This window comes from Pelecanus crispus, chromosome 3 (genome assembly GCF_030463565.1).
Source record: "Pelecanus crispus isolate bPelCri1 chromosome 3, bPelCri1.pri, whole genome shotgun sequence".
NCBI lineage: Eukaryota > Metazoa > Chordata > Aves > Pelecaniformes > Pelecanidae > Pelecanus > Pelecanus crispus.
In genome coordinates, this window is record NC_134645.1 from 22,221,736 (window position 1) to 22,237,846 (window position 16,111).

General features: G+C 35.3%; 1 protein-coding gene across 1 annotated transcript in view; it reads left to right on the forward strand.

The window, feature by feature from the left end:
• The window catches only part of FMN2 (formin 2), a 165,462-nt gene that overhangs the window by 104,224 nt on the left and 45,127 nt on the right, over positions 1–16,111 (forward strand). The window contains exons 12-14 of the mRNA XM_075706918.1: positions 1,126–1,185; positions 1,370–1,490; positions 12,770–12,862. Of these exons, the coding sequence (XP_075563033.1) occupies positions 1,126–1,185; positions 1,370–1,490; positions 12,770–12,862 (274 nt within the window). The remainder of the gene's footprint in view (positions 1–1,125; positions 1,186–1,369; positions 1,491–12,769; positions 12,863–16,111) is intronic.

A 16,111-nucleotide genomic window follows, 5' to 3' on the forward strand; every position in this document is an offset into this window, starting at 1 on the left:
ATGAAAAGGCTCATCTGAATGTGGGCAGTGGTATGAGAAAGCTGTAGAGGCCAATTTAAAGTCTCAAGAATTATTGCTATAACCCATCTAGTGAGTCATTGTCAAGATCTGCTATTCTGAAAGTTGCAGAAAAAGAAGAGTTTATTCCCCTGCTTGGTCACTCATTAAATATACATACTTTAGCTGCTGGGTTAGGTAATGTGAGCAGACTGTTGTTTACCCTGAGTTGAGACACCATGTCAGCAATTTGCCTTTAAAGGGGTCGAGGAACTTCTTTCTGGCATGCTGGTTTCTTTGGTAAGCCAAGGGAGTGATGATGTGAATGAGGCCTTAGTACAGTGTGTTTAGGGCAGCTTTAGCCAAACCTTCTGGTTGACTAGATACATCACCAGTTTTGGAACTTGGCTCAGTAGAACATCTAGGCACACTAAATTTGGTTTGGTGACTCCGGTCTTTAGTATGTAATTCGCTGGAAATATTATGACCATTAACGTTGCAATTGCGAGACACATCTTCAGTTTATTTGCTACTGATCATTCAGAAAAGTTCCTACAAAACAGTTCTCTGAAACTATCTGAAAATATAATTCTGTCAAAAATTCTCTTCAAGTCAACGATTTTTTGCTCAAGTTTCATTGCAGAGATTATAGAGGGGAAACAATGAGAAAGTTCCTCCAAAGACCCCTTAGAAGTGCCAAAATTTCGTTTAGAAAAATAACTTTGTTTAATTTAACTTTGCTTTGGTTATAGTTATAGATTAATAAAAAGATCTGAATGTTGCAAAAAAAGTTGTATACATCAACCCAGAAAAAATTTCTCTTTTCCTTCTTGGGAGATTTCAAAATGTAACAGTTCAGTTTACAATCAGGTAAATTTCAAAAATCAGGAGTGGCTTACATGAGTGTTATATCTTTCTATTATTTTCGTTAATGATTAAATGGTATTTCAACGTGTTGTTTCGGGTTTGGGGTTTTTTTTTGGTTTTTTTTCAGTGAAGGCACCAAATCAGCAAAGTATTTTTCTGTACTTGAGACTGAATATTTAATTTACTTGAATTATCATTTCTGAGTTTGTTTTTATTCGGTGAGTTTCAGTAACACAGCAAACTTTATTCTCTTCTATACAGGACAACAGCAGAAGTCTTCTATCTTACATTGTCTCATACTACTTGCGTAATTTTGATGAGGTGAGTGAGAATTAATTTTGCTCTTAAATTCAAGTTAAAAAAAAAATCAACCTACTAAATTCACTCTTCTGCTGGCTGAGATGAGGAAATGTGCACAAATATTCTTCATGCTTTCAGTTATATATTTTAGTATGTAAAAAAAAGTACTAAGCACTATGTAACTGTTCATTTGTGTTTTTGTCAGGATGCTGGAAAAGAACAATGCATCTTTCCTCTTCCAGACCCACAAGATCTCTTCCAGGCTTCACAAATGAAGTTTGAAGACTTTCAAAAAGATCTCCGCAAAATGAAGAAAGATTTGCGAGGTACTGAACCTAGATTAAGTGCTAACTATATGCTACCAACATATCCCTGCTGTTATTGTTTGTATCATTTTGAGAAATTAGATGATAGGTGTGTATTTTTGATGCCTCAATTACTATTTTGTTCCTTAATTTGCTTTTTTATGACCATTTGAAAAATAATTCATCATTTTCTGTAGATAACCTGGAAGAGGTTATTAAAATAAACAACATCAAATGAGTTAGGTTAAATCTTTTCTTTCAAAACCAAAACAAAAAAAAATTGTCCATGACAAAAAAAAAAGGTTGATAATCAGGTCCAAATACTATCTAGCAGATAAAATAATATATATGACATATTAAAGACAGGTGAAATAACCTGACTTTACTAAAAAATAATATGCAAAGCAAGTATTTTTTCCCCTGCTATTGGAATGATTTCTTTAAATGAACTCAACAAGCTTAAAATAAGATGTATCTGCTAGATTTTAATAAAGAACATGTATCACATATAATACATTTCTTAATAACATTGGGAACTAAGCACTAAGTTTAAGTTAAGCAAGAGTTGTTTGCACAAATGATGACTAATATCCATGATCTTCAATATTTTTGCTAAAAGTGTCTGCTAGACTAGCCAGTTATGTACCATTATGCTAAATCTTGGAGACAAGGATTCAAATCAAGGAATTAAATTATCTTTATATTTCTGTTGTGTTGCTGATTTTGAATGCCATGCATCTAGACACCAAAGAACGGTTTGGTAAACCATTGGTCCCTGAACAACCTAGAATGCAAGGTTCTCTATTAAAAAAAAAACATATTATGGTTACCAAATGATATCTGACCTTCCTTTCTTGCCCCTATTAAGCTTTCTGTTTGGATATTTTGAAATTAATTTTAAACATTTAGAGGTAATATTTGAAGTTGTATCAAGGTCACTTAGTGTGATACTGAGGAGTGAACTGCAGCACCATCCATTTGCTCTCCTGAGCAATCTAGGGGGCAAAAATCCCACAGTTCAGCCATGAAAACTTATTTCTATACTTCTTGCAACTTCCAGATAATTTGAGGGCTGATCTCCAAGCTTGCACATAGAGAAGAAAGATGCTTAAGTCTGATTGAAAAAAGGTACTTGAATTCAGGCGCATGTTCACAAACATCCATGGGGGCAGATGTTATTCCTTGTAAGTTCACCAAAAATGTTTTTATATAGACAAGAGGTTAAATATTTTTAGATCAAGGTTGAAATTTGCACACAGGCATAAATCTCTTATGGAATAAATCCACACTGTGCAGTGATCAAAGCAGGGGTTCTGTAAAAATGGAAATTACACGCTTCGCTCTGCCATTAGACGGCAGTTGAATACTTTCTGTGCTTCCAATCCAGCCCTTAGGCTGGAGTCTCTGTTGTCAGTCTGTTCTGTAGTTAATGAAACTGAAGAATAACTGCAGACACCATCACGCTTTCCCTATTCCTTTTGGTACAAACTTTTTTGGGGTCAGCATTGGCTCCTTTCTGCATCCTCTCCTGGATATGAAGCAATGATTTCAATACCAGTCTGCAATCTCATTCATGACTTCTCATCAGCCCTGAGTGATGCAAAATGCTTTGTGTTTGCTCTCTTTTCCAAAGAAAAGTGTCACTCCAAATTAAAAATACTTTGTGTTAAAAAATTCTATGACTGCAAGAGCATTCACTAAAAATTCTGGGTATTCCAATAGTTTAATTGTTGTAATGCTTTCAGTGAAACAGAACAGCCAAGTTTATTGACAGTCTTTTTTAAATAGAGTACAAGTTTTAGCTGAATGGATAAAATTACTTCAAAGTGCATGCAAGTCCTCTGCATTTAGTTTAAGTACACTACCAGATTTGCTAATGCGCATCTGGAACATTATGAGTTACTAGAGCTAGCAAGTGCCTCATTAAATGACTTGAGCAGGAAGAAGGCTGTAAGATGCTGAGCATATTCTGACAAAATCCTAAATATGATCCTGTCCTTTTGAAGTCAGTGAGAGTAAATAAGTATTGAGTATTGCTGGGAATTACTGACTTTAAAGCCATAGAAATAGATGCCCATGAATGCATTCCAGTTTTATACTGAGATGCAGACTGTAACCTTGGACTTATTTTCATCAGTAATTAGACAGAAGATTTCATGAGAGGATTTCACCATTTGTGGGGGGAGTGAGGTTGCTTTGTTCTTTATCACTGAAAAACTGAAAATTGGACATAATATTCATGCAGGCAATATCACCAGTTTAAGGGGTTTTGGTCCATGTTAGTTTCAAATACCCTGGAAACCATGCACAGTGAGATCACACTTAGTACAATGGGGGAAGGTGGTATTGGTTCACCCAGGAACAAAAGCTTCTGAAGGAATTCTACTTCTGTCTTAAAAAACTTTCCATGATCATTATTCAAAGGTAAACTTCATCCCAGAAGGATCCTTTCATAAAATTATGGGGCTGCTTAAAAAACAACAAACAACCCACAAAGTAGAGGAAGGTTATTTATTATATTTAAAAAAAAAAAAAAACAAAAAAACCCCAAACAAACCACCTAAAATGTTTTGTAACCATAACAATAGTAGTTCATTCTAGCAATGCTGTATTTTTCCATCTAAATATGTCAGTAGCATACACAGAGACATGGAGATATAAATAATCTTTATGGTTCTGTAAAATAATTCCGTTGTCATGCTTTTTCACAGTTCTGAGCTTGAGCTTGTATTTGTATTAAACAAGTTGTTATGCTGATTGCTTAAAAAGAAAAAGCACTCATGATGTTCAGACTTGTATGCTTTCTGCCCTTTTGACTGTGGAGACTCTTGTCCATTTTTAAGGACTGCCTTGCAGTTTGTAAATATTAGGAAAGAAAGTATCTTCTAAGATTTCAGATTAAAAGTGTAAGTCCAAAAGACTTTCAGAAAGCATGCTGTGTGCCTGTTCCAAGATTAGTAAGACAGAAATTTACAATTTTTTTCTTTTTAAATAATCAAAAAACCCCTCCCCTAAGATTATAGTGGAAGCTACACTAGCCATGTAATGTTGAACTTGCAAATTGTTCAATTTTGGTTTTATTTTTTAAAATAATATAGACCCAGGGATAAAGTTTATATACTGGAATTTTTTTTTTTTTTTTTTTTTTTTTTTTTTTTTTTTTTTTTAAGATAGAAGACCAAAGAACAGGTAGATCCTTTTACTAACAAACTAAGTGAGTTTGGCTCCATCTGTTGCTCCCAGATTTCACAGCTCTCCAGGATTCTCACTTTAGCCTTTTTGACTTCAGTGACATACAGTTTGTTAAGCAACTTGATCTGCTTTTGATCTCTCCTGGCTGTCAGCAATGTTCCTTGATGCAGTCATGCCAAGCAGTGACTTCTGTTCCTATGTCATTCCACAGAAGAAACTTTAGCACTTGCCACATGACTTAAATCAACTCACCATGTAAAGAAAATTGGGCATCCAGGGTCACAAGAGCAGTGCGTGACTCACTGATTAGGACCTGTGTTGTATATCTGTTATTATCAGTATATTTTTCTAGACACTTCAGAATGCTAGAGCTGGGGCAAAAGATGTGGAAAATGTGTATTGAATCAATTAATGTTTTAATCCTCTCTGCTTTGACACTCTCTGGAAGTACAACTGTAGTTTAGGAAAACATTGGATTTGTGGCCCATGAAATTCTTCAAGACTTATTTAGTTTAGGAAAGAACTAGGACACTAAAATGGCAGTGAGGGAGAGTTACAGTATTTATGAAGCACTTAAGGCAAGTTAAAACTGTTTAGAAGCTGTTCTTTGCCTACACATTAACATTTTAGCTTCACAATAGTAAGTTTATTCTCTCAAATCAAAAACTAATTCATCAGTTGTCACTTATTGCAAGGCTTTCACTGAAGCTCAGCTAAAAGGGAATTAGAAAAAATGTCAGGCAGAAAATAAATCTGACTAGTAGAATTTTGAAGAGATGAATAATACCATATAATGCAGACTGCTATAAAGTCAAGTTGAATTCAGTATTTGTTTATATGTCATAATGTTTTCATATTTAATATCTTTTATTGAAAACTGATAACAAGTAATAATTACGATAACTAAATATTATTTTTGTAATGATGCTTTCTTTTCCTACTGTGAGTGTTTACAACTCACAGAAAAGTCTCCATCGATAAGAAGCTAGGCTGTGTGGCCCAGTACACCTCTCTGATTTGGAATAAATGTGACTGAGAATGTTTATAAAGTGTTAAGCATTTGCAAAACACTTTGTATTTTAAAAAGTATGTTCCAAGAAAAGCCCCAGAGTAACTTGGAAAAATACATGTTCCCTATTTTGTCTGTGCTTCTTACAGTCACCTAGAATTATCTGTTCAGCTTGGATCTGCTAGTTGTAGAGCTGGTATGTGCTCTCGGGTTTAATACCTGCTGCATAAATCAGAGTATTAGAAGTACCATACTGTGCAATAGAAAGACTTTTAAAAGTTGTGTTTGGGGTGGTGTCAATGTGGGACTGAGAGAGATCGGATAGTAGTAGGCATGTTATGCTTTGACCCCTTACCATTTCCTTTTCACTTAGTTATAACTATTTAGCTTTCGACAAATCATTCCTCTTGCCTCAGTAATGGTTACCCCTAACACCCAGAAAGAGGCCCCAACCCTCAGAGTGCAGTTGAGCTGTAGTTTAAGATGGAATTTTCCTCTTTGTGGCCAACTCTTTGTCTGGGGTGCGTGGATTACTTTGCAAAATAAGATTGCATCCACTGTTAGTTCTTTCATAGGTAATATTAAAGTTTGCAGGCTAAAATAAAAACAACACCATTCTATTTCCATGTCATCCCCCTCTCTCACACACACATATCCTCCTATCTTTTCATATTCACAAGATGCTCTGTTTCCATCACAGTTCTGATTATGGGACTAAGACTTCGGTAACATTTCAATGCCACTTCTTGATCAGGAACAGGAGCAGTATTAATTTCAACCGCAATTAACAATGTGAAGCAGCCTAAGCCATTTGGGGTCCCACTACAGATGAGAGAAAAGGAAGGGATTGCTCTCCTAAATTTGGTTGTCCTCTCCTAAAATTGAGTGCTAAGGAAAGGCCTTGAGTCTAGTCTGGTGATCTATCTTTTAAATAGCTCAGGTTTGATAAAATGAAGTCCATCCTAAAAGGTTTCCCAAAAACCTAATATTTTTTAAAATGTGCTTCTACACTGGTATTCTAAGTTGTTTCAAGAGAAGAAGGCAGGGAGCTGGAGGAAAGAGAACTGAAGCGGAGAAAAAACTGTATTCTTGGAGAGTTTTAATTCATTGCCTCATCAAAAACTTTCTGGTTTAAGATACTTTGAAGTGTCTGTGTTTCTGTTATTCTCTATCAATAATTTTGATATAAATGGTAATGAAGATTGTTCACAATTAAGAAATAGATCTTTTCTTTTTCTTATACAATCCATAGATCCATATGCTGATGAAAAGATGCCTTCAGTCTTTTATATAATAAAATGCCAAATGTCTCAAGGTAATTATTAAGAAAATAATATAGCAACATTAGCAGTTTTGGTCAATCCTACAGTTACCTATACAGTCTACCTTTACAGAAACAGCTATTGTTTTAACCAAATTAAATCTTTATTTTTGCCTACTCATTAACAGCTGTGCATCCACAAATTCCAGCTGTTTGTTCAGCTATCACTGAAAGGGTTAATTGCTGCAGCTATGCAGCATGCAGACTCCTAAACCTAAACCAGATGTAAACTAAAGCCAGGCTTTCAGTCAATCTGTGAGTCATATTTTACTGTCCTTAAAACTCCAAACAAGGAGCTGTCTATGGAAGCCCTTGAAGACTCAGCAGTTCTTAGTGTAAGTCTTTACAATTCCAAAAAAAATAAATAAAAGAAAATTAGGAGCTCTTTCTGTCCTTGTGGCTGAGTTCATCAGAGTTTGTCTTTTGATGAGGCCAGTATTGTTTCCTTTAGGTAAAGTCTAAGCTTTCTTTTAAAGTCACAAGTTGCAGTTGTAAGGAACCCAGAAAGCACTGAGGAAGTTGTGAAAACAGTGGTTGTGCTGTTATACACTTTTCAGGCAAGTACGACACAGGTACATCTCCTGTGGGAGTCTGAGTACTCAGAACCTCTGCAAATTAAGGATATAATTTCAAAACTTCTTTAAATGCTTAAGAACAAATAGTCTATCAAATGTCAGTGCAACTTGTGCTCTCAAGTACCTTAAACAGCCACCTACATTCTATAGGGCTTTATAGATAAGTATGTGGTTTCAGAAGTGGTTAACCAAAACAGTCTAATGGACCTGTTAATTACTCATCCAAGATAATTTACAGTTCTGCTTGTTTTCTTATTGGGTTTTTTGGTGGGTTGGTTTCTTTGTTGGTGTTGTTGGGTTTGGGGTTTTTTTCTTTTTGTTTTTGCTTTTATGTTTTGAGGGTGTTGAAAGAAAGATCATGCTGCCCATTATTATCCTGACCAAAGACAATACAGTAAGCCTGAGGACCGGCTGATCATCTGCTCACATAATTTGTTCAAAGAGACATATTTTAGGATTAGAAGAGATTTGTGCTTCCAAGGGCTAAAATTTAGTATCCAACAGAACGAGATAGAAGACATGCATTAAAAAGATATTCCGAATCTTGAAAACATTTTCTTCTCCTTTTTAAAAAAGTAAAGCAACTATTTTTTATAATGAGACTGGGTACATTTTAGATCACTTACCAGAATTGCATACTGAAAGTGTTAGTACAATGCACAGAATGTTTTATGATTCTTCTTTTCCTTTTCAGTATAGAGGTCTCTTAATCAATATTGGCCGTTGTGAAACTTTATATAGTTTTAGTACATGGACCTAAAATAATTTAAAAAACCCCAAAACGATGAGCAAGTTAACACAGTAGCTTGAAAAATGACAATTAATTGTACTTTAACATAGAAATAGAGAATAATATGAGATTCTTGAGATACTGGATACAGCTGGAACTGAAATTTTTTTTAAATCTCTAAGCTGGTTTTGAACACAGATTTTCACATCAATTTCCAGATTGAGCAGTTGAGAGATCTGTGTATGTACGGGCAAAAAGCTACCAGTTTGAAGTGCCCAAAATTTAGAAAGTCCTCCCACAAGAATCCATTTGTATTGCTTCTCTGGAACATCACATACTGTCCTTTGCAGCGTATGTTAGAGAAGAAGTGAAATTACATGGACTATTGGTCTTTTCCATTATTGAGATATTGCTATATATGTTAAAATTGATTTAGAGGGTGGGAGAAGAGGTGTGTCTGCCCACACCAACTTCTCCTTAGGATTTGAGATCTTTGGAAGGTATAAGATCAGTGCATGAGGACTGGGTATTCGGGACTACAGGGAACTGAAACATTCACCTTGCTGTAAAGCAATACGAAGAAGTTTTTATCTTTTGTTATTCCTGTTTGGGCAATTCCCTGTTGTGAGATAAGCTTCTACCCAGTGCTTGGCTTTTGTGACTGCCTATGTGACTCTCATTTGTGGTGCCTTGAATACCTTTCACGTCTTTCATTATAAGAAAATTTTAAATCTGCTTAAAGTAAACTGCACTTAGGAATACGCTAGCTTTGTCTAAGCTTTTCAGTTGTGTACACATCTCCCAAGATGAGAGAATAACTGAATCTGTGAGAATGATAACAGAGAAAGTTTTGAGTCTGTTATCAAAAAAGAGACAAGCTTTTGTTTCAGACAAAACTTTTACACACTCATCACAGCAGATCCCCCTTGCCAGTCTATTCCTTTGATATCTGGGATGTTTACCTGGGCTGTTTCATGGAGAAATGTGTTTGAGTATGAAGCTGAGGAAAAAAAAATCACTCATAGAAGACTGTTGGTATTGTCACATACTTTTTTTTTTTTTTTTTTTTTTCACCTCCACATTGCTTGGAAGTTACTAAATACTCTTCTGACACAAACATTTTTTCAGTATCTCATTCCTTCACTTGGGCAGAAATACCATTGTCTAGTGTTTTTCTGTTCCTTTCATATGATCAGCACTTTAATTTCTTCAGTTAGAGTGAGGAATAACAATATCTCATCCAAATAGTGGGGTTTTATACTCTGGTGACAAATTACAGAACATGATAAATGAGTGCTATATCCAACAGGTTGTGCGAGGAGACCATGATTCTGGCCTTGGTGCTCTGGAGACCTGGGAAACTTAGCAAGAGCTTGTAGACCTATTAGTTCTTTAATGAAGAAAGCATCCGATGAACTAGTTTGTTTTAAGCATCATAATACTGATATTAGTATGGTAATAATGACAGAATTTTTCCTATTTTTAAAGGTTGGATGCTACATATGTTATCTTACTTCCTATAAAGGAAGGAAAAGGGATTTTTTCCTGTTTTCTTTTGGATTTTAAATGACTTAGACATCACTTGCAATTCAGGAATAGGGTCAAAAATGGACCTGAACTGTTATTCTTCTGAACATCACTGATTTTAGTCTTTTAACAGGAGGAAGGAGGGACCGAACAAAAAAAAACTCCATCAAAAACTGGAGAAACAAAGCCATCATTAACTGCACTCCCTTTCCCCCACCCCACATACACACACAAACAAATCAACCATGGAAGAGCTTCCAGTATCTGAGTGGTTAAACAACAGACATTTCATTCTGACAATATCACATGTTTTTCTTTTACATAGCAAGTTGAACATAAAGGATAGTATGTCCCTGCATTTTCTTATAGACTTTGAAAAGGGACTGCTTCAGGCTATCAGCATGGGTACAGGCCAAGACGTTTGGTGGGTATATATCTTCATAAGATCTATATACTTCTCTCAAATCAGCTGAGAGATCAGTTCATCATGAGCTGCAGACATTAATTCAAGAGAGCCTAATGTACTTCTGTGAAGAATATGTAATCCATATTCTTGAAAAAGGTATGGAATTTTGGTGATATTAAATGTTATGGTAGGTTCTATAGCATCTTTCAGCTCTGCCACTTGTTTCTGAATAAGAAAAAAGAATAACAGAAATTCTTTGTCACCATCAGAATGTCTTCTTTTGCAGCATAGTACATAGCTTCTCTATTTTTTTGTCTGTCATATGCTGTAAGAAAACTTGTGGTCATTTGGAGTCCCTCCCCTATTTCAGATGTGTTAACTAACATTTGTTTAAAAATTACAGGCTTGTTCATGTGACTATATTTGTGGGGCTTGGTTTTTTGGGTTTTTTTGGGTTTGGGTCTGTTTGTTTTTGGTTTTTTTTTAATATTGCTTCATAAGCAGGGTTACCTGTTTAATTAAATGTCTTGATGTTAATTTTTTCCCCCTAAAAATCTGCTGGTATTTATTTCTATTTTACTCTAAGCTTAAAAAAAAAAAAGAAATTTTTATTGTCACCCTGGCTTTACTCCACTTGTGTGGAGTTACCAATTATTTGAGTCAGTCTGCTTTTCTGTATATGTGCATTTTAAAAATTGGTATCTCTAATTGTCTTTGGTATATTCATAACTATGAGGAAAAAGTTATTAACCAGTGTCTATGAGATCTAAAGCTGCATTCTCTGAAGATTTGCCCCAGATATAGCAGACCAGAGGAGTAGTATGGTAAAGGTGAATCAATTTATACAGCTAACAGATTACAAAGAGTGATGTGACTACCATCATACATATTTAGCTTCTGGGCACTCTAGCTTGATTAACTAGGTACAGATCTGTAGTGGGTTGGCTAACCAGTATCTGCCAAAATGAATGAAACTTTGGATCTTTGTCTTTAATTATGTTATCTTTAATTGCTCTACCATGCTCTTTTGGATATGTCATTAGTTTCTTGCTGTAAATTAGAGACTGGTATTATTTACCAGATTTGTGCTAGCTGAAGTAAGAACAAGATGACAGCTGATTCCTCTCCTCCTCCCCCCCACCCCCCACCCCCACCCCAAGACCCTTTGATCCTCTCAAATATTACAGAACCACATTTTTGGAGCATGTAATGGTGGTACATCTAAGGCTACTACCTGTTATTTCCAGTCTTCTTTACAATTCTCATCTGTAAATAGGTGGATTGATGCAATGCTAGACATAGTTTATATTTAAAGGAGATAATAATGATAGTACATTCTGTTGCTTCAATATCTTTTTTTTTAAATGTCTAAAGAGTATTCTGTATTTAAAGACATAGTAATAATCCTGTTTTGCTGAAAGAAACCCTGGAGAGTAAATAAGTGTATTGGGTTTGTGTGGGGTTTGCATTCGATCAAGGGGTGGACTTGACCATGGACAGTATTGCACAGGTTATTCATGAATGTGAAACATGCACTGCAATCAAGCAAGCCAAGCGTTTAAAGCCTCTCTGGTATGGAGCAGCTTTGGTGGGCACTTGGCATCCAGCCAGGGTCAAGCCAGCACAACAAGGAAAATACTTTTTTTTTTTTTTTTTTAATGTGTGCTATTTTACCGGGAATTTTGAAGCAGAATCAAGTAGGACTCATTTCTGTTGAATAATGGGAACTTATCACAGCCTAAAGAGATTTCAGCTATAAGAGAAATCAGAGGTTAACATTCTCCTGAAGTAGTAGTGTCAAGTCCTCTGTTGCCCCAAACTAAATTATCTTGGATAGTTGGTGGAAGCACGATGGTACCACCTCATCAGTGAATAATCTGTTTCAGGGCTGCTTCAGGGTTCAGCTTCTCCGTCCTGGTCTCTAGTGCAGTAAGAACCAAGCTGTCCTTCTCCAACATCTCTCACAGAGTTCAAGCCATGATAACTATACTCTTATAATCTTTCACTTGAATCATTTTGCACTATTATTTTTGAACAATGCAAGGCACTTCACTACGTCTGTGGTTTTATCAGGTATCAAGACCTCATCTGGCTTTACTCACTAAATTAATGTCCGTCCTACTACTTGGTGCAGGTTTTGCATCTGAACTTTGTGTTGATTCAGGCACTGTCACCTGGGGCCAGGCATATCAACACAGCCTGGGATCTGAGTTTGTAATGTTGTTCCCATACATTTCAGCCTCTTAAATTTGTATTTCTGCTTCAAAACAATTGAATACTTTTGTTAATTTTTGCTGCCTCTCATTTAAGCTAACACACTGGCCAAAAGTTATCTGTATATTTTGGTCAAAAACGTTTGACTGGGAACATAACTGTTCCTGAATATATTATCATAGTGTTTGTACTCAAAGTAGTGTGTTTGAGGCACATATTCCAGCAGTTTCACTGTCTATGTATTAATTTAAGTGTGTCTTTTATTACAGTATGCAGATTCATACTATGATGTGTCATCCTAAACTAATCTGTTACTTCAATTTCAGTATGTGAGACAGAAGCAGCAAAAGTTTATCAGCTATCACTAGAAGAGCACCTCCAGCCTTTCAAAGACAGCATGGAGCGATTCATTAGTCAAGGTAAATAATGAAACGTCACTTAACCTTTTCACAACATTTCAAAGGAAAGTTATAGGAACAATGTTTATACATTGTGGGAAAGGGACTGTTTATTTTGGCATCATAGAAAGGTGTGGATTAGTTTAATCAGATGCCACACAGTCCTAAAAGATTTGCAAAATGATTCTGTTGTATTGTAGGTGACTCACTCTCTTTTGCATGACAGCAAAGACAAATGCTATTGGCTTGAGTGTGTGATCTTCTGATAAGTTCAACATTCCAGCAGAAAACAATTTTACAACCTTTGTTCCTCGAAAAATTATTGAAGCTTGGATCTGTTTCATTAACTTCTTTCCAAAGAGATAATTCTTTCATACGTGCCAAAACCATGGAGTAAGCATAGCAAAAGTAGTTAAAGGTTTTTCAGATATAAGGCAAATCCATATGAAATACTTGGATGTGATTAGCGGAAAGCACTGCAAGAGAAAATATGTTAGAAATACCCATGATGAACAGGCATCCTGAGTGCTAGAAGGAGAACACTTTAAAAATTAATAGCCTATGCTTTCAGTGCTTTACTAGACCCTTCTATGCAAGACTACAGGAGGTATGGATAACTTTAATTTTTGACTAGCGGTATTATCAGAGCATCTCTTGAAATACTACTCTGAAAGAGTATGCCCTGTATTGAACACTTCACTTTTTGAGGCAAGGTAGAATTCAATGCATCAAGGTGACAATGGCCTGATGAGTACACCGACGTAATTTTAACTTTCTTGACCACTTTGCTGCTCCTTCTGCTTTGATTTTGCATTTTATAATAGAAGACAGACCTGTTATCTCCTGAACAGGTGAGTTATGTGAAAAGTCAGTTTCTAGTGCTGATTCAATGGAGCTGTCAGTAATTTGTTAGCCTAGAGCTGTGTTAATGAGCTATCATATATAGAAATCATTGTTAACTGAATGTGCATTATGTTTGAGAGGCCAGTCAGATATGCATTTCTCTCTTCTTGGTTAGAATATCCAAGAAGACCATCTATCTGAACATTATAAGAAATGGAGTACATATGTTCTAGTATATACTGATCCATGCTATAGGACTTTCAATTATAGTAAATAAATGGAGCAAAACCACCATTTTGAACCATCAAATGTGAACTGATGTTTTCTAAGACAAATGTCTACTAGCCAAACCTGGCAAACAGGATGTTGTCTCCAGCAATAGGAGGTATGAACTGCTTTAAAACTGAGTTCTGATTAAGTACATGACATATAAATGTTACATTAGTGGCATGATTAAACATGTAGCAAGTGTTTTCCATTACGTTTATATTATTATTTATATATATAGATAGGGGACAATCAAATCACAAGTTGGTCTGAAAGAGATCACTAATGGTATACTGTAAATCAAGCCATATGTTTGCATATTAACCTTAATAACAGAGTAGTAAATCAAACATGAGGATTATATTTCATCGGACGAATATCTGTTAAATTTCTTTCCCTTCTTTTAGAAACCATACTTTTAGAAGTATCTGACTCTATACTTTAGCTTACTTTATGATTTCTGACTATGACTTCCAGAGCATAATTATATATAAGCTATATAGTAATCTGTTCTGTTTTTGCAAGGATGTGCAATTTCCTCTCTTGATTATGTGTCTGTATTTTAGGAAAGTGAGGAAAAAGAGGGGGGAAAAAAAAAAAAAGAAAAAGAAATGCATCTCATCCATTAAGAACTTTGCTGTGTTCCCACGTTAACAGTGGATATTGTTGGGTAGTTGACAAAAGGAGAAATCCATAATGTCAGTAAAAATATCATTGTCGCATTTTAATGAAAGTAATTGGAAATGTGTATCGTGAACACAGTGGACTGTGACTAAACAATTTCTACATTTGTTTAAAACTGTAAGGCACATTTTGCAGAATTCTGTCCCATTGTAAGAAAGACAAAGGTTAACATAAAGGAAAAAAGAATCCCTGGTTAAGTTCCAAAAATAAAGTAATTTTAAATACCTTTCATTATGAAATCCTTTGTTTTTACTTCATGGGATTGAATTCAGACTTGAAAGAGGCCATGTTTAAAGCAGGATTTCTCTTTCCTGTTCAGTGTTTGACAGGCTTTTGATCTAGATATTTTTTCTAAGGGCTTTTGTTGTTTATGTAGACATAATCGATGAGTCTTTTCAGCTAGACTGCACACATGATCATTTAGAAAAACAGAGGGACAATTCTTGGCACCTTTTGGGGATTTGTGTTTATATAACATATGCTCTGGGCAAAGAAAAATCAAGCTTTAAGTTTTTATCTTTTCAAGTTCCAGTTTCTCTAAAGTCAGAAAAAGTTTTAACATAATTCAGATGAAAAGCATTTTTCATAGGGTTGAATAATTTGGCATGTTTATATGATGCCTTTTCAGAGTAGATAACTTGTGTGCATAATGGGACCCAAAAGTTCAAAGTAGCTAGTTATTTACAGCATATTCACTTATACTTGTTGCTAGCAGCTAAAATGGAAAATGGTTTTGCCATAGGCAAGAAAACTTGGACATCAAATTAAATATCCTTGGCAAGGGGTTGGAAAGGCATTGCTTTATAAGAATAGTTACTGTCTGGCACAGTTATATAACTTTGAATTAAGTTACTGTAACTAGTCTAGCTGATTGTTACTATTGATGTATTAATAAAAATCTTTTTTTAATGTTAACACTTTTATTAGATTCATGAGAGACAAAAAAAGGTTGTATATTACTAGCTTACTTGTAAAGATTATTTCATTCAAAAGATAAAGAAGGGGAAGAGGCAAGAATGTGTTCAGAGTCATAATGGGTTAGGTGAAAATGCTAGTGGTATGTAGGATTGAGGCTGTTCAGAGTTTGCCTTGCCAGCCTAGTCAGTAGGCTGAATAATCAGCACATTCATTAAAATATGCAAATTAGTGAAAGGATGCCAGTCCTTTTCCTGATGGACTTCAGGGTCATTCTTAAAATGATAATTCTACTTAACAGAAGATCAAAATACCTGTCCTATCCTCTCTACACTGGTTTAGTGGATATTTGCAAGCATGCTTTAACCTGTGCACATGACTTCTGAGGCTCTATGTGCCTCAAAACCTCCAAGGCAATCTCCTCTGTTCTCCCATGTTTTCTGTCCTCTTTTTGGGTCCACATGCTGCAAATCATCAATCACAAAGTATATAGTATGGTTCTTTTGTTTTCACAAATGTTAATAATTATTTCCTGAAATTCTCCATAGCCACAGGGTTTAA